At 47.9% G+C, this 21,782-nt stretch overlaps 6 protein-coding genes across 6 annotated transcripts; 1 reads left to right on the top strand and 5 right to left on the bottom strand.

Moving 5' to 3' along the window:
* Nucleotides 1-6,501: 6,501 nt before the first annotated feature.
* PG994_002399 (uncharacterized protein) lies at nucleotides 6,502-7,064 on the bottom strand (the record flags this gene model as incomplete). The annotated part of the gene is made up of 2 exons (XM_066853808.1): nucleotides 6,502-6,670; nucleotides 6,757-7,064. 2 exons carry the CDS (start codon nucleotides 7,062-7,064, stop codon nucleotides 6,502-6,504), a joined length of 477 nt encoding a protein of 158 aa, XP_066721949.1.
* A 2,278-nt stretch (nucleotides 7,065-9,342) lies between these two features.
* PG994_002398 (phosphatase) lies at nucleotides 9,343-10,722 on the bottom strand (the record flags this gene model as incomplete). The annotated part of the gene is made up of 3 exons (XM_066853807.1): nucleotides 9,343-9,534; nucleotides 9,588-10,017; nucleotides 10,079-10,722. The coding sequence occupies 3 exons, from the start codon at nucleotides 10,720-10,722 to the stop codon at nucleotides 9,343-9,345; spliced, it is 1,266 nt and encodes a 421-aa protein (XP_066721948.1).
* A 974-nt stretch (nucleotides 10,723-11,696) lies between these two features.
* PG994_002397 (Regulator of nonsense-mediated decay- UPF3) lies at nucleotides 11,697-13,643 on the top strand (the record flags this gene model as incomplete). The annotated part of the gene is made up of 1 exon (XM_066853806.1): nucleotides 11,697-13,643. One exon carries the CDS (start codon nucleotides 11,697-11,699, stop codon nucleotides 13,641-13,643), a length of 1,947 nt encoding a protein of 648 aa, XP_066721947.1.
* Nucleotides 13,644-18,945: 5,302 nt separating this feature from the next.
* On the bottom strand, nucleotides 18,946-19,473 carry PG994_002396 (uncharacterized protein; the record flags this gene model as incomplete). The annotated part of the gene is made up of 2 exons (XM_066853805.1): nucleotides 18,946-19,299; nucleotides 19,387-19,473. The coding sequence occupies 2 exons, from the start codon at nucleotides 19,471-19,473 to the stop codon at nucleotides 18,946-18,948; spliced, it is 441 nt and encodes a 146-aa protein (XP_066721946.1).
* A 664-nt stretch (nucleotides 19,474-20,137) lies between these two features.
* On the bottom strand, nucleotides 20,138-20,599 carry PG994_002395 (uncharacterized protein; the record flags this gene model as incomplete). Its single annotated transcript, XM_066853804.1, has 1 exon — nucleotides 20,138-20,599. One exon carries the CDS (start codon nucleotides 20,597-20,599, stop codon nucleotides 20,138-20,140), a length of 462 nt encoding a protein of 153 aa, XP_066721945.1.
* An 18-nt stretch (nucleotides 20,600-20,617) lies between these two features.
* On the bottom strand, nucleotides 20,618-21,150 carry PG994_002394 (uncharacterized protein; the record flags this gene model as incomplete). Its single annotated transcript, XM_066853803.1, is given in 2 exon segments — nucleotides 20,618-20,845; nucleotides 20,857-21,150. 2 exon segments carry the CDS (start codon nucleotides 21,148-21,150, stop codon nucleotides 20,618-20,620), a joined length of 522 nt encoding a protein of 173 aa, XP_066721944.1.
* Between the last annotated feature and the right edge of the window lie 632 nt (nucleotides 21,151-21,782).

Genomic DNA, 21,782 nt, shown 5'->3' with positions numbered 1-21,782 from the left:
AATTAGCCTGTTCCCCTTTTTAGATACGGGCCTTCCCTTCCCGAGGGTCTCGTACGGATAAGTTGCGCTAATCCGGTATTCGGTGCCTGTTTAAGCCGTATAGGTAATGTTATACCTTCTTAACGTTAATTTTATCGAGTAACAGGTCTTTTTAACTAGTTAGTTTAATCGTTTAATAATAATAACGGTAATAAGGGAAGTTATCGTACGTTAATATATATTATTTCTCGCTATAAATTAAAAAGAACGGTTTAAAAATAATAATAGTAATAAGGGTACTATTATATATCGCGATACGTTATACTTTATTAAGAATATACGAGTCTAGCCTTTTAATATACGCTTTTATATATACGGTAAAGCTATTTATTAAGATTATTTACTCGAGGGCTTTATTTAAAGATACCTTAGTAAAAGCGTCTACCGGGTTATCCTTATTATCGATATAATAGATCTATGAGATCTCTTTTTTCGTATAATTCTCGAAGGGATATAATATTAATTATAAGCCTCTTTTCGTTTATTATATTTAGTTTAATTAAGTAATTATAAAGAGATTTCGAATTTATATAAAAGATTATTAATATATTTTAAAATTTTAAGGTTCGTATAATTTTTTTAAGCGTAATACTTAATACGATATCGTTATTTATATTAAAAATCGTGCCGTATAATTCGTTAATTAATACGTTTTATATAACTCTTTTATATTTAATCGAGCTTTAATAAATAATATTATTTTAAATTTCGAACTAGTTTTTTATATTATTTATTTCTTAACTTAATAAGATTAAATATTTAAGTTAAGAAGTTAAATCTTTATTATTTATAAACGAGCTATTAATAAAAATATATATCTTTATATAATAAAGGTTAAACGAGATATATTTTAAGCCGCGTATTAAGTTTTAAATTTATTAATTAATACGCTTATTTAAGCTCTTAATATCCTTATTTTTTAAGGTTTATATTTAAACGGCGATAGATAGGTTATACGCTGTTTTTAGCTAATAAATAAATGCTAGGTATGCTCCTTTTACTCGTTAAGAGACGTACTACTAGTTTTTATTAATAGCTTTTAAGTTAACAGGCTTTAGTTAGTTAACTTATCCCTTTTACTCGAAAAGGATATCGTACGATTTTAGTTAAATCTTGCCTCCGTTAAACTCGATTAACGTGTTTTCGGTTAAGATATTTTTTAATTTTATACGGAATTATTCCTTTATTAGCTTTTTTTCCTTTTTTTAAAGAAAAAAAGGCTATAACGAAACTAAATATATCGTCGGTCTATATTACTATTACATCGAAAGTATTCGGGTTTTTTATAATAAATAATAAATAGGCGTCGTATATTAAAACTATTATTTTTAAATTTTATATATAATAATTATAATACGTTTTAAGTTAATAAAGTTTTAACTCTATTAATTTATATAAGGGTAATACGATTTAAAATAGCGTCCTTTTAAAATACTAAGTCTTTAACTTTATTAATAAACGTGTGTAAACTAATCGGTTTAATTTATTATATAACTAAGTATACGCTTATATAATATCGCGTAGCTCGCCTTATATATTAAAGTTTCGGATTAAGGTCGGTTTAAAAGCTAAAAGGAGTCTTTAGCTTATCCGCTAGATTATCGGTAACTAGGTTAAAATAGCCTCCTTTTCTATATCTTCGTAGCCTTATATTACGAGCCTAAACTTCTCGTACGGCTTCGTAGTTTTACCCTTGATCTCTCGTACGAGCCGTATTTAAAAATTCTCCAGCCGGTGTATTTACCCGGATCGAATCGAATAAATTCGAAAACTCCTCGTGCGGCGAGATTATTAATCTCCTCCGCGTTAGACTCTTAAAATGGATATCTAGACGAGGTAATAACGCCGTCTTGTCGGAGCTTAACTACTATTTAGAGTACTATCTAGATATTCGTTCCGTAACCGAAATCCTTTTATAAAATATCGAAGGCCTTATATAATAGAACGTACGCTCGTTTAACCTTATTTATTATTTAATAAGCTTCGATAAGTATTTATTTATAGGTAATTCCTATTATTTATATATAGTCTCGAGATTCTCCTTAAAAGTATATACTCGGATTATACGAGATATAATTAAGAGGTCCCTAGTATATATATATTTAGCACTTATAAAAGATACTTTAAGTATTTCGTACACTAAGCGAATATAAAAATATAACCGTTTAAAAAAACGTACTCGAATCGATTACGTAAAATACGTTTTATACGTTAATATAAATAACGTTTATAATAATTTCGTAATTAAAGTCGTATTTATTTTATAATAAAAATTTAAATTTTTATAACGCCGGATTATACGATTAATATTAAAAGTAAAGCTTTTAAATCTCGTTAAAAATAATAGGGTTAACGTTATCGTAGCCGGCGTTCTTTAAAAGCGTATAGAGCTTTTTTATACGAGGGTGTTTAAACTATTAATAAAAGTATCGAAGCTATTTTTTAATAAAATATGACGTTATTTTCATACGGCTAATATTAAAGAATAGATATCCTTATTTCTTAATTATAAGGAGTATCTCGCCGTTTTTTTATATAATAAAATTAAAAATATTATTATAATACGTTTTAAACTAATCGGCGTTATATAATAAAAATAAAAAAGGGTTATAATATTTAAAATATAATACTTAATTACCCTTAATCGGTTCCGTATATCGATTATTTTAATCGACGAGATAAGTTTTAAGCTTCCGAACTTAATCTCGGCGCTTGTAACGAACGCTATCCGGGTTCCAAAAGAAACCTAGTAAGACGTACTGGGGTTTATGTTAGCAATACGAGAAAGTATCTGAACGTGCGATAGAAGTCGCCTTCTATCGATACAATAGGCAATAGCTCGTAGGAACGAAGGTGACTAAGGTGCGTGGATTTTAAAGGTATTCATAATAGTTTCGTTAAGGCTGTTTGCCTCACCAATGGGTTAAGATTGATGCTTAGATTGATTACTGAGGTAGAGAGTGTCTATATAAATACATAGGGGACGTCCGTCGTTATATATCCAATCTCCTTCCTCACTGATCCGTTGGATCACCCGTTGGCTCACGGTGATCCTGTTGTTGGCTCACGGTGATCTATCCCTTGGATCACGGTGATCCATTCCAGTGGCTCACTTGGAGCGTCGTGACCCCGTAGCTCCTGGCTCACTTGGCAGCGCGGTAATCCAGTCGCTCCTTGTCACGTGATTCCTCCCTAGCTACTTTCCCGGGTCGGGTCCATCCTTTCGTTGTCTGGAATATCTTCGTAGTTATGTTTACGCGTTCTCGCAATATAGGGGAGTTCATATTGGTGTGGCTGGCAGTGCGGTCGGTGGCTGTGACGTCGTAGCCTGGTCGGGGCATGGTTATCCCGTTCCGGCGAGTGGGGTCTTGGCCGCATGGTTAGGTCGGGTTGTAACAGCGCTCCCCGGGGTCTAGTCGATTCGTACATCTAGGTTCTCTCGTACGTAAGCCTCTGCCTAAGGCTTTCCGACTATTAAAAGCAGGGCGGCGCCGGTATCCTAAAGCTCTCCTTAGTAAGTCTAGCTATACGGGCTATTAAGGTTAAATTAGTTAGCTTATACGGTAGCTTTCGAAAAATAGATATCCTCGCTAATAAGCCGGTAATAGAACGCGGCGTCCGTTAAATAAGTAATGCCTTGTCGTACGTTTTCTAAATTAAAATAATTATATTTCTTTTCGTCGTTTTTTAACTCCTCTTTTTTTCCTTTCCTAATTTTGGACGAAATCCTCGTATTCGTTTTAGGTAAGGATTTCTTGTCCAACGTTATTATACGTTTAGAGGTATTAGGTTATTATACGAGTTCGTTTTTCGGCTAGGTAGTTTATTAACTAATAGCTTTACTTATAGTAGATTCGGCAGGTTCCTCGTTCGAACTGCTAATTCCCATACGATAGCCTAGGTCGAAACATATTTATAGGTCGCTAATTCTTGTCTTGTCTTAGTAGTCGGCTATTATACGATAATCTATTATTATAAGCTAGTTAGTTTCTTTTTATATAATTATTTATAAACCGTTTATTAATTAAATACGTATTTATAGCCGGGTTTCGATATAATTCCTTTATTAAATATTATTTTAATAACTTTTAATCCGTTATTATATTTAGCGATACGCAAAGGTTTAAAAATAACGCTTCGTATATTAACTTCTAATTAATAAGGGCCGGTATAAGCTTTAAAACTCCTCGGCAGGCTCGTACGACTAAGGTATAAAAAGCGATCTCTCCTTCGAATCCCTTTTTAAAGGCTCGTTATATAAATTAGAGCTTATTTAACAGGATTTTTAAAACCTCGATAAGTTATTTTTTAACGTTTTTACTTTTTATTTATATAAAAAAAGTTATTATTTAATCCGTAAAATATTACACGTAATTTATTATTATATTAAAGTACGAGTTTATAAAGTAGTATATCTCGTTTTCTTTCTTTTCGAGTCCGATATAATTAAAATAAAATACCTCCGCACGGCTACAAAGAATATCCGGGAAGATTATATAGTATTAGTTTTTTAATATATTTAGCCGTCGGTATATTTTATTATAAAAAATATTATATAACTTACCGGTATAGTTTTTTTCCTTTTTATACTTTTAAAAAGGTAACGACCTTATTTTGATCAATTTTACCGTTATAAATAGCTCGGCTTAGAGGGATATCGTACTTTGTAATATATGCTAGACTAGATAATCGTACGGTCTAGTCCGGCGGTACCGAAGTCGGAGAAAAAAAAGGACGATATTTTATAACGTTTAAGTGCTTATAAATCTAGGGTTAAACATCGGGCCTAAAGTGTCCCGTAATATTATAAATAATTACTCCGTATAAAAACCGGGTGTTTCTCGTTTAGGCGGCGGTTATTTAATTATTTATTCTCGAGAAGAGTATAAAATATCCTTTTTTCGAGTTTTCGAAGTCGGTTTTATCGGTAGGTCTTATTATTATATAAGAACGGCCGGTAATATTAAGCTTATAAGCTTAGTTTTAAAAGATTTATTTATTAATATATCGACTTCGTATTTTTTAAAATAATTAAAAAGCTTTTTTTAAAACGTATAATTAATTTAACCGAACTAGTACTCGGTTTATTTATTAAATTCGTTAAACGATTTTTAAAAGGAGGGCCTTTTTATTTTTAATATATAATATTTTAAAAAGTATTATATAAAGTATATCGTAAATAGTTCGGGTATTATTTTTTTAAAAAAATATATTTAAAGGTTCGAGTTTTTAAAAAACGAGGTTAACGTTTCTTTTTTAAAAAATATATTTAAAGGTTCGAGTTTTTAAAAAACGAGGTTAACGTTTTCTTTTTTAAACTATTAAAAAAATCCCGGTATTTTAAGAAACTTTTTTATATATAAGTAGTTCGAGGTTTAAAGTTATCGGTCTGTCTAGGTTCGATACGTCTAAGCTCGATCTCGATTCGCCGACCGCGATCGATTCTATTTTAATAGGGGTTATTATTTTACAGATCGTACGACAGGGTTATTTAAGTATATAGTTATATATAGCCTAGCTAGTCTCGCGTATAATTCGGAATCTAGTCTCCTCCCTATAATATATACTCGGGAAAAGGGGTTCCTCCGAATCTCTAATAGGCGGAAATTCTCGAGGCTCTTTAGCACGGTCGCCCTTACGTCGATAAGGGCGTAAAACCGTCTCTTTACTCTTATTAATTTATAATTACCTCGTATAATTATTAATTAATATTAAATAAGCTTTCGTATATATATATAAATAAATTTCGAGTTTAATCGAGGTTATATTACTATATTTTATTATTTATATCTATCTTTAATACGAGCTACGAGGGGTATCGTATACCCCTCTTAATAAAACTAAAAAGGGGTTCGTGCGCGTAGGCACGTGGCACCCCTTTTAGAGTAATATGGAAAACCTTAGTTCCTGCTGTTCCAACAACCTCCCCAAGACCATCCTCGCAGCACAACGATGACGCGAAGTAGTACCGCTTCGGAGTTGGGAGACGGGACCGTGCAAGATAACGAGCACGATGTACTCGTCGATCTCAGCGCTAATCCCTGGGCTCCGCGATGCAGTGATGGAAACGGGACAGGAGGAGCTGCACCTGACTTTCGCGACGGAAGAGACTTTCATTTCACCGCCGGTGGTGGGCGAGCTGTATCGGTGATGACTGGCGTAGAGGGACAGAAGTGGTTCACTTATTGAGGGTTGCGGTCAATTATCAAAGCTGCTAAATATGTAGCCGCGAAGACATCAAATCATTCACACAAATCAATAGAAGCTATTTGGATTGGATTGTAGTATTTCGTATTATTGTTAAAGTATTATAGATGCATCTTGTAAGATGCCTGATACATGTATAACATTATTCATAAAGGTGTGCCCCTCCTCTGCCCCCTGTTCCGTCTTTCAGGTCACGTGAGATGGAGAGGAGAAGCTTTCCAGATCATAAAAGTCATAGTCATCGGAACCAAACGCTTAAGTGCAGAGCTCGGCGGTGACGTTGAGGGGAAGAGGGCAGCCGTAGACGCGCTTCTTCTGGAGGGTGCTGTAGCAGTCGGCGGCGTTGGCGTCGCAGTCGAAGAGCTCGCAGCCATCGCCGGGGGTGAGCATGTTGGGGTACTTGGCGAAGGGGTTGCCCCACTCACTGTTGTGTTTGTTAGTGGATGTTCTCTATTATACTTCCCAGGGGTGAAGAGATGAAGAGAGAGAGAGAGAAGAGCAAAAACTTACGTGCTGAACTCGTAGTAAGCGTAGTCCGGGTTGTTGGAGAAGGAGTAGCCGAAGAAGAGGGGGCCGTCGAGGGTCTTGGTGGTGGCGATCTTGACGGTGGAGCCGGCGGTGCGGAACTTCTCGGCGAAGCTGCCGCCGTTCTTGGCCAGGGTGGTCAAGGGGCCCGGGGCGGAGCCGTCGAAGGGGAAGGACTGGACGTAGACGGGGAAGTCGCAGTTGTTCTTGACGTCGGCGAAGCCGGTGTTCTGGGCCGTGGCGGCGGAGGCGAACAGGGCGGTGGCCGCGGCGAAGATGGTGGAGTACTGCATCGTGATGGTTGGTTTGGGGGTTGTGTGGTTTGTGAGAGAGTGGTGGTTATTAAGAGTAGTAGTAGGTGGGAGGATGTAGTATGAACGATGACTGGAGGTGAGTGAGTTGGTGGTCTTCTTTCTGTATTCTCGAAGGGCAGGAAGGCCGCTTCCTTTATAGACGGCTTGGATCACTATGTATCTGCTGGCATGGTGTCCACCGAGGCCTACACCTCCTCTGCATACATAGGCTACTATGGTCCGGCCTTGGCCATCCAGCCATGGACAAGAGAGAGAGGGGCACTCGGAGTATAGTTGCACTAAAGGATATTTCGGCATCGGTCCCTTCCTAGCATCCCTGGAACCCTCGATGCCTGCCTGCCAGCCACCGACGCATACCAATGTCATAAGACAAGACAGGTACACACGGACACCTCATACGAGGCGGGGGCCGTTCAGCTCAGCTGTTAGCAGTTAGGAAAGCTTTAAGCGGGTTGCTGGGCTGTCTCCGCACTGGGGCAAAAATCGGTAAATACGAGGATACGGGCCTAGGGCTGTCGGGTGACGGAGACCAAATCGACAAATCGACAACAACACGGTAGAAAAGAGCGCAGGCGGCACATAGCGGGCCAAGCAGACAGGGGCCGCAGGACAAGTATCGGTGTGGTGGACGGGACATCCTTTACTTATTATGGATCAAGTTGTGACATATGTAGCAACTTAATATGTCAAAAGGCAGAGCCAATGTTACCCGGCTACGCGCGAGATCTCGTATTCCGGTTGCACTAAGACTGAAAGTTATGCTAGGACACACTGCAGAAATCAATGGCAAAAGGCATAGCCGGGGATCGTCCCGCCAAGCAAACCCCCCAGGAAGATCCCCGCTCAATCCGACGGCACTCAGGCACACATGCCCAGCACGCTTAGATTGCTTTGGGCCATGGACATTATGCATCGTACCGATTCATCTCACGGGGAATTACCAGATACGGGACGACTGTCAGATCTTTCTCGTGTTTGTTCTTTTCGAAGAGAGAAAGGACTCATCAAGAGCTTCCAAGCTTTGCATTGTTGTTGCTGTTCGTTCGTTAGCGGATAATATCGGTCATTGGTGGGAATTGCCCAGAATAGAATCGGATGGATTAGTGGACCGTTGCCAGCTAGCGTCCTTTGAGAGATGGGCCTAAAAGCCCGTTGGCCGCCTAGCCGTCACGCCCGTGTTCGCCTGCCTGCTGAGCTGGGCGGACAGCGAACCACCCACCTCCACCCGTATATTGATGCAGCGACCTGCAGCTCTTAGCACTTTGAGATGAGTAACCAATCAAGACACAAAAGCAACACAAGCTGAAAAAGAAGATAGAGTACTGTAGAACAACTACATATAGCGGTGACACTGCAAATCCCCCCTCACACCGATAGGAAATATATCCACGATCATCGAGAGACGATTGATCGATAGACTGCTGATTGTGGTGCCGCTGGGCCCTTGCAAGGTGCACCCATTGTGCAGTGCTGTTGGGGCAGGTGGTATTTTTCATATCCACCGCCCGTGGTCCACTACCGGCAATATTAGATCAATGCCATCATCGATGCGACCTCGAAGAGGGATTCGAACCTCTTCCAGCTTTGCCGGTGTGCGATGCAAGCAGGCAAGTGCCATCTAACCGATGTTGTGTGCACATGTGGTACGAGCTTGATGCCGAGGAGTGCCGCCGGCATTGGTAAATTGTACCTTGCAGCTACTCCGTAATCCCACTCCTTCGTGCACCAAAAGAAGGCCTAGAATCTTTGCCCTGATTGTAGACCTATTCATGGGCAGACTTGGGGACGGCCAGCGGCCATAGCAAAGGTCGAGTTGGCAAAGATCCCACAGGAAAGAACAAGAATTCTGGCCAGCTGGAGAAACAAAGAAAAGAGAAGAGAGAAGAAAGAAAAAAAAAAAAAAAAAAGCCACTAGTGATCGTCTTCATCACAGATGATGCTGGGGTCTGGTGCAGTTTCTGATTCTGTGGCATAAAGGCATCACGTTCGCCGCCGTTCCGCTTCACCGAAGCTCGGCGACCTATATCCTGATCTATAATGTACAAACGCTGTTTACGCCTGTGCTGCCGGCACCTTTCCAGGAGGTTCTATGGGGGATATGTATATCCAGCATGGCATCAGGGCGTAAACCCCAGCGTGGTGGGCCAACCCTCATCAGTCACGTACCTACGTAAGTACCTAGGGCTATCCACGTCAAACCAAGAGAACCCAAAACGCCGTCGGTGGTATCATTTCATGCTCATCCGTACAAAACATCTTACAAAAAGTAGTCCGAGGGGCCCCTCCGGCCCGCCGGAACGTGACGCATATCGTCAGGGACGGCCGAGAAGATGCTGAACTTCGGATCCAGATTCCTGTCAACCGTCATGATGGACGCTACGTTGCCACAGCGGTAGCAGTAGTTCGGCGCAGACCACACCGTGACCACCGAGTTTTGTGGGAAATGGTACTGAAAGAAATGTCAGTCTGCCCGTCTTGGTCCCATGGGTAATCATAACGTACCTTGTAGCCCTCGTTGACAAGCTGGTGAGCGCGGGCAATGAGCTTGAGGCCATTGACATGATTGAATTCGGTAGCCACCTTATCACCGAAGAGCCATCCTGCGCCGCGAGGGCTGATGGCCCATGTCTCGACGTCTTCGGGGTCGCTCCAGACGAGATCGCAGAAAGCTCCCTCATGAGGAATTTCCTGGGCACGCGCGACCACCCGGATCTGGTCGATGGTTCTAATTTCGGGACTCAAACCGCCGTGAACGCAGAGGATCTCCCCGTCGACAATCGCTGCCAGTACGAGGAAGTCGAAAACTTGACAGCAAGCCTTCCAGACAGATGCATTGCCGTATTTCTGTTGGCATTCTTCGTAGAAACCGTATACTTGGGTGATTTGTCTCGACTCGTGGTTTCCGCGGACAAGCACTATCCGGTCCGGGTATCTATTGTTTTCTTGTCAGTATAAGCAGCATCAGAGTGATCGGAGTGGACAAGGCAACATACTTGGCCTTCAAACACATCAGCAAGGCAAAGGTCTCCAGGCTAAAGTAACCGCGGTCCACGAAGTCGCCCAAGAAAACGAAGCGTGTGTCGGCATTGTTGACAGGTGGGGTAATCTCGGGTTGCGAAGAGTTCATAACCTCCGTCGCATCATCGTCCTCTTCATCAATGGCCGTGATCGACTCGTCGCCCTCTGCCTTGGGTACCTCTTCCGTGCTTTTGATCTTCTTCTTCAGCTTCGGTTTCGTAATCGTGGTAGGAGGCTCAATCATGTCGGCCGTGATGACGGGCTTGGCGCTCAGTGGGGGGTCGAGGGCGGGCTCGCCGGGCATGCCGCCGCTGACGCGGAAGAGCTCGAGCAGATCGTAAAACTGGCCGTGGATGTCGCCGCATATGGTCACGGGGGTCACGACGGGCTGGATGTTGCTTTCTGTGGTACGCGTGTCAGGCAAATAACGTAGAGGGGCAATCTGGCGGCGGCGCAGCATACCCTCCATCAAGACCTCCTTAACAATTTCGCAAAGCTCCTTCATGACCGGCTCGGGCAGGTAGTGGCATTGCTTGGCCTCTTCGAGCCACTCGTCAAGGCCAGCTCCGGGTCGCAGCTTCGCCGGGCCAGGCTTGGGCACACCGGGTCGGGCGGGCATGGTCGCTGGAGGTTACGGTTCGTGGTGTTAATACGAATGAGTTAGGTAGGGTTCAAATTGCTGGGATTGGAAGGTGTCCAGGTGCCCCCGCTTTAGAAGTGGGAGGATTTTGGGTTGAAGCACCGACGACGTGACTGTACATAGGCCAGCTCGAGTTATGTCCAGTCAAGTCATTGATCCGGCCTGGATAAGCCCGAAAGGTGGATGAAGGGGGTGCCAGCGTTCAAGACTGCCAGAGGTCACCACCTTCCCGGTTGGGTTAGTCGTTGTGGTTGCTGCTTACTAAAGGAGGACAAGGCCAACCAGTGAGTGCAGTGGCTTGAGTGGCCAACCAGCCATTGAAGCCCAGCGATGACGGACTGGATTGCTGCTGATCAAAGCCCAGGAAAAGAGAGATCCCAAGGATCCACTCCCCGGGCTCGAACTGCCATGTGCTTCCCGTATTCCCGTATCCGTCCCGGTGGAATGCATCACTGCCATTCCCGTTCTAATGGTGGGGGGAGCCGACGAGGCCATTTTGCATTTCCTCTCTATCTGATCTGTCTGTGACACCTGCATCGCACCTCTGCATCTGCAGCCTCAAGAAAGAGTACAACCATATTTCCACTCTAAACTGCAACTGGAGTTGGACCTGCGATTTTCGGGCTGGATTGTCGTCTGCCGACTCACTGAAACGGATGGGGACGAAGTTCGCTCCCACCACTGTACGCCTGGTTTAATCCCTAAACCCCCTCATGGTTGCACCAAACTGACCCAAGTCTTTTTCCAAGACATTCTTTCATCGCCACTCCATGGTGAAGCCGCTGCGCTTTCCGAACCATGACATTGACCCTCACATCGACCCAGCCTTTTTTTCTCGACGTGCCGCCGTAGCATTAATTTCCGCCCAATAAACCCCGATTCTTCCGATTCCCGACTGCGCCCACCCAACCAACATTCCCTCCAAGCGCAACAACCACCGCACAACACCCACCATGGCTTCGGTGGCGACCTCGCGAAAAGCCAATGGCACCGGCGCGACAGACAATGCAGGGAAATCCGACGTTCCCAAGAGGACAAAGGCTCCGGCTACCAGCAAAAAGGTCAAGATCCGCCGTCTTCCACCTGGAATGACGGCAGACGAGTGTTGGAGCATCCTGGGCGACGAATGGAAGGTGGACAGCGGCAAGGTCGACTGGGTTCGCTTCGACGCCGGCAAAGTCGCAAATGGCCCCTTCAAGGAATCGAAGCCCGCCACAGTCTACCTTCGCCTCATCGATGCCACGCAGGAGTTTGCAGCTCTCCAACAGCTCGTCCGAACCCCGGGAATATGGCAAGATGCGAAGGAAACATTCAATGACCCTTGCCTCCGGGCGCCACCCGAACTTGTCGTCGCTGAATTCGGGAAGGTCGCCATGGGCAAGGCCCGCATTGACCCCAGACAGGGCACCATTGACACAGATCCGACATACATGGCCTTCCTACAGCAATTGACAGAACCCATCACGAGCATCCGAGACGCCGAAACCGGTGCCGACGACGATGCCGCGAAGGACAAGCCCAAGGTGACTAGTACTCCCTTGGTCACCTTTATCAAGGAGAAGGAGGCCAAGGCCAAGGAAGCCGCTGCTGCTAAGAGCGCGAAGCAGCACGCTCGCCAGGAGTCTTCGGGCGTTGGCAAGAATAAGGATGGCGATGACAGCAAGAAGAAGGGCAAAGGGAAAGAATCATCCAAGTCCTCGGAGAAGACGGAGAAGGCATCTGACAAGGGCAAAGAGAAGGACAAGCAGCCCGTCAAGATCATGACGAAGAAGGCAGCCCAGCAAGAGGCGGCGGAAGCAGCCAATGCTGTCGCCGACCAGATGGCTACGAGCAAGACGGCCGACGAAGGCGGAGCTCCAAAAAGCAGGCGCGCGGGCATAGCCGCGGCGGCCAAGCTCCTGCAACGAGATCTCGGTCTTTCGCCGGGCAGCGCTCATAGAAGAGCCCGTCAGGACGCCGCTAAGGCGGAACCCACCACCAAGCCTGAGCCCGCCAAATCCCCTGAAAAAGAGGAGGAGAAGCCGAAGGATAAGGGCAAAGAGAGGGAGAAGGATAGAAAGGGCAAGAACGCTGAGAAGGAAGAATCTGCAGTGCCTACCGGACCCAAAGTTCAGAGCACTGAGGGCTCGCGACGATCACGAGGCAAAGGCAAAGCTGCTGCCGCAACGGAGCCCAATAAGGGCAAACCCGCTGCTGAGACCTCCAAGCCCACCACCGTACCCATCATTCTCCTCAAGAAGGAAAACACCAAGAAAGAAGAACCTACCCCGACCAGCTCCGCATCACCTGCTACGCCAGCCCAGAGCTCGACGGCCTCAAGCGCGACGCCGGCACCGCCTACCGGTCCTAAAGCTGCCTCGGGTGGAAAGGGTGCTGTATCGTCCAAAGCGAACCAGTCTCAGAAGAAAGGCGCGGCTCAACCGGCGGCCGGAGCCACGCGCGCCTTCGTCAAGCATGCCAACCCGTCCCAAGGAGTCACCGAGCAGCTACTAAAACAGTCCATGGAGACTTTTGGGTCGGTCACCTTTGTCGAGATCGACAAGCGCAAGGGCTTTGCCTATGTCGACTTTGGGGACGCTGCGGCACTCGCCAAAGCCATTGCGGCCAGTCCGGTCACGATCGCCCAAGGCACCGTCCAGGTCCTGGAGAGGAAGGACAAGAAACCCGCTGCTACCGCTACTCCCGGTGCCACGACACCTGCGGCTGCCGCCCAATCGACGACGCCGCCGGAGAAGGCTGCTCCTGAGGCGCCGGCTGCGACCGCTACGACGCCAACTACCTCGGAGAAACCCAAGCGGGGAAGGGGTGGTCGGGGTAGACGCGGCGGCGGTGGTGGCAAGGATGGGGCCAATGCTGCAGATGGGAAGGGATCTTCTGCTCCTCCGCCTCCGGCTACCTGAAGAATTATGTGAACTAGTCTTGATCAAATTGATGATTGAGGGCACGGTGTGTGACTTGAGAGACGTAGTATCAGGTTATTGGGCATGTGACATTGGCACTGGCCCTGCCTCTTACTTATGCCCAGCGTGGAGTATGCAAGGAAGGAAGTCCCTGCATCTTTATGCCAGCATTGTTCAACAGCGAGCGCATCCGTCCGGGAGCTGCGTTGCAGATCAACGAAAGCAGCAATATCCCGTTCGGGAAACAGGGATGGATCGATCAGCTGCAGACGGGTATCGACAGGTTGCTTGCTTGCTACTTTTAGCCACGTGTGGTTCGGACATGCAGCCAGCCGCTCGAGGTTTAGCGAGAGCTCTTCTGAATACAAACATGAGAAAGTAGGCAGCATTAGATGAAGCGCATTTCGCCAATATTGGTAGGCTCTTCAGGGGTAGCCTTAGATAAATCTGAAGCATTCCGTTTAACTTGACGTGTCTCTATATGGTCTGCGATGTACGTGGCCAGGATTTGCTACTTCTTCGGGTAGCTGTTTGGCGGGATTGACCTGAGCGCAAGACAACACTGATCACTTTGATATGCTACACCATAACGCAAGTTTGAGCAATCTAGCAGAACATGCACGATATTTCAGTATCATGGCCCAGAGACGTTGTATGCCTGCAATTGTCGGGGCCAAGTCATCAATGTTCTCATCTGGCGGAGACCCTCTTTTATTTCTAATATACACCAAAAAGATATATGCATTTACTGATGTTACCCCTATTCCCCTGAATCGACCTAGATGGTGACTGGTTGTAGTCGAAGACCGAGTTGTATTGTCAATTTATCATGAGCTGTGGTTTCCCCATTCCATTTTTTACACTAATTATTTCGACACTCTGGTGAAGTCCTTGAGGTGGTGCAGGATGATAAAAGCTTCCGGTATTCGTCTGCATCACGCCTCTTGGCGAGCCAAACCGATCGCCTTCCCATTTGTGTCGTACGACTGCCCCTCAAGCCGATACGTGTCCTCGCGTTCCAGGAAGTAAGCTGGGTTCATACGGCGACCTCTACCACCGGCCATTGAGCTTCCTGCGCCGCTGTGCAGATGCTCAGCGAGTTGCTCGAACTTCTAGCGCTCGCCCAACGCCATCACCGGGCCAAATGTTCTCTTCGACTATGCGTCGAAAGGTAGTTCAAGGCCCGCCAGCAGAGAAATCCCAATCCCGCCTATCATCGCGGCGATGTGTTCTAGGCATAAAAGGTTTCCAGCTGAGTCCACTGCTCCTGGGCTTTCTGGAAGCCAGCGATCTTCGCCTCTAGAACTTCCAATCTTCTCTCTCGATCCTGGCGTCGCTCCTCGGAGAGAGCGTCCTCGGCAGCGCGTTGCTATTCGGCCGCATGAATCTATTCATCCGTATAAGGCATCTCGGGTGCCGCTGTTGGATGCAGGAAGAGGGACCAATGCGCCGAGCACTTCAGCTTCGTCGCTATCGCTGCCATCGGACATTTCCATGTCGTCTGAGGCAAGCGATGTCTCGCTCTAGCAAACCACGCATGGAGGCCACATGGTGTGTGTTTGTGTGGGCTGAACCCTTGGGTATGGCCTCGTGCTCGGCAGGGTACAGACCCATAAGCTGATGCTTGTCGCTTCTCGACAAGACGGGGTTGCGTGGGTATTCTTTGTATCCCGCATGTCGACTTCGTAGTTCATTATCGAACGCTTGTCGTAGGCACTAGGATTTAACGGCCCCAGTTCGGCTGGAGTCGGGAATCGGGGGTGCGAGGGTGGTTTCTAGACGGGCTAATATCTTTCCCATCGAAAGAGGATGCCACAGTCAGGGTGCTGACGCTCGTGGGTGAGGCCCAGCACGTGGCCGAACTCGTGCAGGATGGTACCTCGTGCCCACTCCGCGTTCTTTTCGCCATCCAGGTTCAGCCTCAAGGCGGGCGTGTGGCAGTAATATGTAGGCCTTGTGGTCCCGGCGGGGCAAGATGGCGAGGTTGCGCTCCTGTTTCACTTACAGCTGTGTCGTGCCTCGTATCTTTGGTTCGAACTGATTACAAGGTTGCACTGTTCGCGCCCGGAACATATCTTGTTCTTCGGCGGCACTGATGTTGGTGATTAGTGCAAAATGCCGTCGCTTCTACCACCCCTGCCGAGGGGCGGGAGCTGCTTCTCGGGTGAGGCCATGGCAGGCAGAGTTGATGTCGACGTAAACTTCATCACGGTGGGTTATGCGCAACTACTCATGCTCTCCGCGACTGGTCGCCAGTTGGGATCGCTCATCTTTATCTCCACCGTCAGATTGCTCAGGGCTGCTAGTCCACGGGGCGGGACTACCGTGTTCAGGAAGCGTGGGACCGGAGCCATCGCGAAAGGCCGAGCGGGTGCAGCCTTAACAACAAACTCCCATTTCCATGGAACGCGTACATACTAGGTATCATCTAGGCTATAGCATGCCACAACCGTGAGATATGGCGCCACTCTTAGGGTTAAGGTCTGATGGTGGGCTTTCCATCTCTGCTGGCTCTTTCGAAAATCGGATCTTCCGTAAAGTGTACCGACTCTTGAGGCTTTTTATCACATTTGGTGGCGCTTCTGGGGAGTGACTTCTGGTAGTATCGCCGGGCACTGTTCCAGTGTCGGTCAAGGTGGTGTTCGTGAGCAGCCTCCTTGATGGTATCTTCCTAGGGCGCGACGCGCTCGTAGGCGACAGCTTCGTCGGCGACAGCTTCACACTCGGCGGCTGCCTAACCTCAAGCGACCGTAAGCTTGGGGCTACATCTCCCGCGACCAGTCGCCAGTCTGGGTCGTTCATTGTTATATCCACTGTCAAGACCTTCATCGCTCCGAGTCCCTGTGGTGGAACGGTCGTGGAGGGGAATCACAGGGCCGGAACTATCGTGAAGGGCGTTTGGGGGAGCAGCCTATACAGCAAATTCGTTGCTGTTGTAAAAGAAATACAATGCCACCGCCTAGACGGCGCGGCTTGCTAGAAAGTATGAAACGTGGATGTTCGCGTCATAAGATCCAGATCTCTGGACCAGTGCCCGAGGAGCACAGGCAAGAAAGATAATAGGGCTCCAGTGCACCCGCTTAAGATAGGCTGCTACCAGACTGGTCTGGCCTAGGATTTGGTTCTGCAACTCAAACGAGAGTCAGCAGGCCATAGCAAGCCTCGTCGGAAGCCGTATTCGACGGCTTCGCGCTCATCGGGAATATAGCGCACCATTCCCTCGCTGCTGCGGAGCTCAATAGCCTAGAGAAGGGCTGCGTGCACGTCACTTCCTAACGGGCTGATGATGCCTAAGAGGTAGAGAGCGTTGCGAGTGGTGATGGTGGTTGTGAGTACCCGCAGCGACCGTAAGTTTGGCGCGGCGTTTCCCCGCAACCTGTCGCCAGTCTGGGTCATCAATCTAAACGTCCACGGTTGGGACCTTATATGTTGGCCAGTCCCTGCGGTGGGAAGACGGTGTTTAGGAACCGAGCGGCCGGAGCCATGGTCAGAGGCATACGGGTAATAGGTATGTCGGATGGGGCGAGCATGGCCCTTGCCATTCGTCTCTGTGGTGCGGATTCTGCCGCAACCAACCGTTCCATGTGTCCCTGTATTCAATATTGAAGATCCAGTACGTGGGGCTGGATGTCGTAGACTCTTCCTCTTATGACTGGCCTGGGAAAAGGAGAAACGGCTGTATGGTGACGGATGCACTGCTGCGGTAAGGCAGGTCCTCCTTCTCTTCTCCGCTATCCTTTGCGCTACCCCCCTTTTTATCGCCATCGTCGTTGCTCATCTTATCCACCGCACAGTTACGCTTGGCTTTTCAAGCGAGTCGGCATTTCGAGTTTGGGGTGGTAAACAACTCGACCAGGTCTTCATTGCTCGTGGACCAGCCGCCGCGGGGGATCGTCTGGACCACCGGAAATAGGTCCCATGGGCACTGGAGCAGGTATGCCTGGGTTCGACTTGGACGCTTTGTCGCCATTTACCACAGCAGGGGAGCCGGGTAATCGCTAGGTGGTACCGAGGCCGATGGAGCTGGAGATTCCTTAAGGGGGGATGATTCCTCTTTGTCCTTGGAAGGCGCGATACTATTTCTCAAGCTGTCGGGCGAGACCTTGAGTGTAGAGATGAGGGTGGGCTTGCCCCCAGACTTTCGTCGGTGCTTGTCATTAGCAGGAGTGGACGTCTTTGGAGGTGGTACTCGATTGCTTGGTTAACCGCGTCGACGATCCGACCATACCGCAACTCGATGGGCTCTCGAGGAAGGTCTTCATGCAGATCCGATAAGAAGAACTCGATCATATCGGTCGGGTTCTGTTGGGCGAGTTCGGTTCCCACCCTTAGGACTTGGTCTGCCAAGCGAAAGTGGATGGCCGGATCATCAGCTGCAATCGGCGAGGGGTGAGTCGATCGATACCCATGGTGACTTTGATCCACAGATTGGACTTCACCAGGTGGTCCCAAACTAGGTGATCCCAAACTTCGGCCCAGATCTGGCGGTTAACCCGAAATCTGGAAATATCGGATGACACGCACTTATAACTTTGGTACGCGTCTGAGTCCCCCCCCCCCCCCTCGAAGACGTGATCTACAGTGAAGAAGTAGCTGTAGATTAGGTTTCGAATCTCCCGAGGGACTCTCAGGAGAGGAGAGGTAGCTGTCTTGGTCGGGCCATGAGGTGCACCAACAATCAGCTGAGTTGAGAGGCGAAAATGGCATTCCCGCAACGTCGTATGTCTTGCGGTCCAGCCGCCAGAACTTCTCTCAAGCACTGGAATGCGCTTCCGATACCGTGGATCGGTTGTTGGCCCCCTCTTAGTTATTGCTAAGAAGTAGAAGAAAGAAAAACAAAGTGTCAAGAGTTTGAAAGAATGCATTAAAGGTTGGCTGCTATATTCAGAAGACGCCCATAGGCGCCCTATTATGGCCAGAGTTCTCGGCATCTTATAATTGGACGCTTGCCACATCCATTTCGTACCCTCTAAGTGAGGAGTCATCACCTCATTCCTCGCAATCTTGATTAATATCCCCTTTTCACTGAAATGGCTTGTGTATCTTTCGCCAATGGGCGAACAGTGCTATCAGCCTTCGTGGGTCTGGCGCATTTCGCTCGTTTTCTCTGATGTACAGTATTCTGACAAATATCCCCCATTTTCTTGAAGAATGTCCCCGAGATAGGCACAGCGACAGGCTGAAGAAAGTTAGTCAGCATTCGAAGGCTTGGGTTGTGGATGGATTGAGGCTTTCCACTCACTTATAAGATCTAACCACCAGTTCCCTCCTCCACATGGCCCTCATCAGTGCCATGTTCCCCCTAGCTGTCGCTCTCGTCGTCGTGGTTGCACACGAATTTGTAGCTTGCGCGGCCGTTAACGTCTGCCACCCGCGCCCACTCGAGAAGGCTCCTGGCTCCGTCGCCGTAATCTGCCGGGGCACAAAATATCTGGCCCGTGTAGAGCTGACGGGCGCCCTTGAATGCCCCTAGCCTCCAGTCCTGGGACCGCAGCGGGTATTCTCCGCAGACGTGGTGCTGACAGCCCCTTTCTGTCTGGAGAGTGGCGTGGAGATTGACCACGCGCCGGACCCGCTGCACGACGTTGTTCGGAAGCGGGTCGGCCATGTGACGAACTCGGAACTCGCCGTCGGGGTGAGCGGGTGGGAAGGGATCCTGGTTTCGGAAAGACATGTTGGTCCAGCAGGTTCCACTGCTTCTTCGTAAACGAACTCGTCATGAGCGCCGTGGGAAAAGACGGACTGTGCGCTCCGTCGTATCTTCGAAGAAGATTTCGGGACTCTCCTGTTTCTTTGGTGCCAGGACCGGAACGTCCACAAGCTGGTTCATGTTGACGAACCGATGGGAATTGGGAACTCTGACGAGCGTCACCAGGTATGGATTTGGCCTTTGTGCTACAGCGCCTCTCGGAGTATGTTTGGTATATTCTTAATAAAGATTGAAAAAGGTAGCAGGAAAAGAAAGTACTAAGGGTCAAAGACAAAGCATTATGGGTTTCGTGGCTATATACAGCAGACGCCTCTGAGCATCCTATTATGACCGTAACACTTGGTCTATGATACGCGCGGCCATCCCGAATCGTCCAGTATCGTTTTTCTCAATGAGAGTTCATCGTCTCATCCATGGAGAATCTCATTCATATCCTTTAACCAGTTCATGGCTATATTCATCAAGTCTTTTTCCCTCCTAACTGACTTCCTGCTTGGGTGTCGTTGTTGAGCATCCACGGCTGTCAGCGTTCAGGATTTGACGGGTATTTCCTTCGTTCCTGTTGTACAATATTATACAATGGTAGGCTGGTGTTTGGACAGCATCTTGAGGTCGATTCTCGGTGTCAAGTGCTGATCTGATCCTGGCCTTCTATACTGCATTGTGGGCAATGCTCGCAATGTTCCCGGCTTCTAGGCTAGTACACTAAAGCAATATGGTCAGCTTTCCGGCAGCATGGTGTGGGGTTATCAGCCTCTCTCACTTACGATGTCTAACCTTGGATCTACTCCTCCACGGCCTCGTCTCCGTTTCCCGGTGCCTTGATATTCCCACCGGCGCAAGTAAGCACGCGAGGATCGGCCGACTTCTTCCACTCGACCAGGCCTACCGGACGGAGTTCTGTACCCGAAGGGATGGTCACCATCTTCGCGGTGTACAGTTCCTGGGCGCCCTTGAAGATCGTCGGCTTCCAAGCTTTAACCCGGAAGCTGGAGTAACCACATGTGTGGCCTTCGGTGCCGTCGGCCCGTGGCTCGAGGCCCGCGTGCAGGTTGACAACCCGCCGGATCTTTTGTGCGACGCTGTTGGGGATCCGCGCCGCCATGTGCCGGCTCCAGAATTCGGCGTTCGCGTTTCCGGGGCCGTCGTATCCCAATCTCCAGTCGGGATGGAAGCGCGCGCGGTTCCCGTAGGCGCCGTTCATGCCGTGGCAGATGTAGTTTCGCAAGAAGGCCCGCTCGCACATGTCGACATCCCAGTAGTTTCATGGCGCACCTTTCGTCAGGGTCTTCTTGGCGAGGGCGAACCGGTCATGCTGGCTGCTAAGATAAATGGCGCCCTTGCGTTGGGTCTCGGGGCTCCCCTCCATGTCCTCATCAGACGAGCAGCCTGGGTTTGAAGCAGGGGCCGCAGATGATGAAGCCACCAGTCGACAGCGAAGAGTGATTCGAGGGCTTGGCTGGGCGGTTGCCTCCAAAAGTCCAAGCCATTCCTGCTGCCGACGTGTCTCTGGCCGAGTGGCGTTTTTCCGTACTCGACAACCTCGGTATGAGGGTTGAAGTTGACGGCCAGGGTCCAGACGTCAAGCTTGACATCATAGAAATATCGTAGGGCATAATTACGGGATTCCTGATTAGTATTCATCACCAGGCTTTTAGTGCTCGTGTGTGGCATCACTCTCATCGTCACGCGATGGACGATGACCATGCGGGATTCAATCTCCTCATGGAGTGCTTCCTTCCAGATCATTTGGCGGATTTCCAATGGCAGACTGCTGAATGAAGCTGGTGACGACATCTTCGCGATTTAAGTAGCTCGTGAGATGAAAGAATGGTGCTTTGGATGGTTGTGTTTGATGTGCCTTTGATAATGGGTTGTTGCTTGATGAAATCTGTTTTCGTAGCAACGTGGTGAAGTGCAAGCAATTCCTAGAAGAAAGCTGATTGTTCGGTTCTGGATATCTGGCAATTCTGCTTTATGAAATCAGTTTCTGCTGTTGGCAGCTTGCGTTTCCAAGCGTGTGACTGACGTGTCGTGTGAGGGAGGGAGATGTGTGTCGGATGGCCTACCTTTGATGATCGGATACGATGATCTTTTGGAGCTTCAGGAGCTGTTCATGGGACACAAACCGTAGTGAAGCAAATGAAAATAGAATCTCGTCTACTGACGAAGATAATTCCAGTTGCTGTGGTGGATGGATGTGTGGAGGTTTGGGTTGAATGTTGTGTGGATGGTTTGGGAAAAGATGGAATTGGTGTGGTTGTTGGTTAATGTCTTTTTTTCTCAAGACCGGATGAGGATGGAAGTGTTGTACTAGGTAACTACTACACCTAATTCATTGAATACAGCAAGATAGGCGTCGATGAGGTACTGAATAGTGATCTGCCCTGTAGAACGGAGGTTCTTTTACCCTGCTACAGGCCCTATGC

This window comes from Apiospora phragmitis (genome assembly GCF_038363925.1).
Source record: "Apiospora phragmitis strain CBS 135458 chromosome Unknown utg000002l:1.0-5516284.0:1.0-5523493.0, whole genome shotgun sequence".
Classification (NCBI taxonomy): Eukaryota; Fungi; Ascomycota; class Sordariomycetes; order Amphisphaeriales; family Apiosporaceae; genus Apiospora; species Apiospora phragmitis.
Note: the sequence above shows the minus strand (reverse complement) of the source record. Positions and strands in the feature narration are given on the sequence as shown.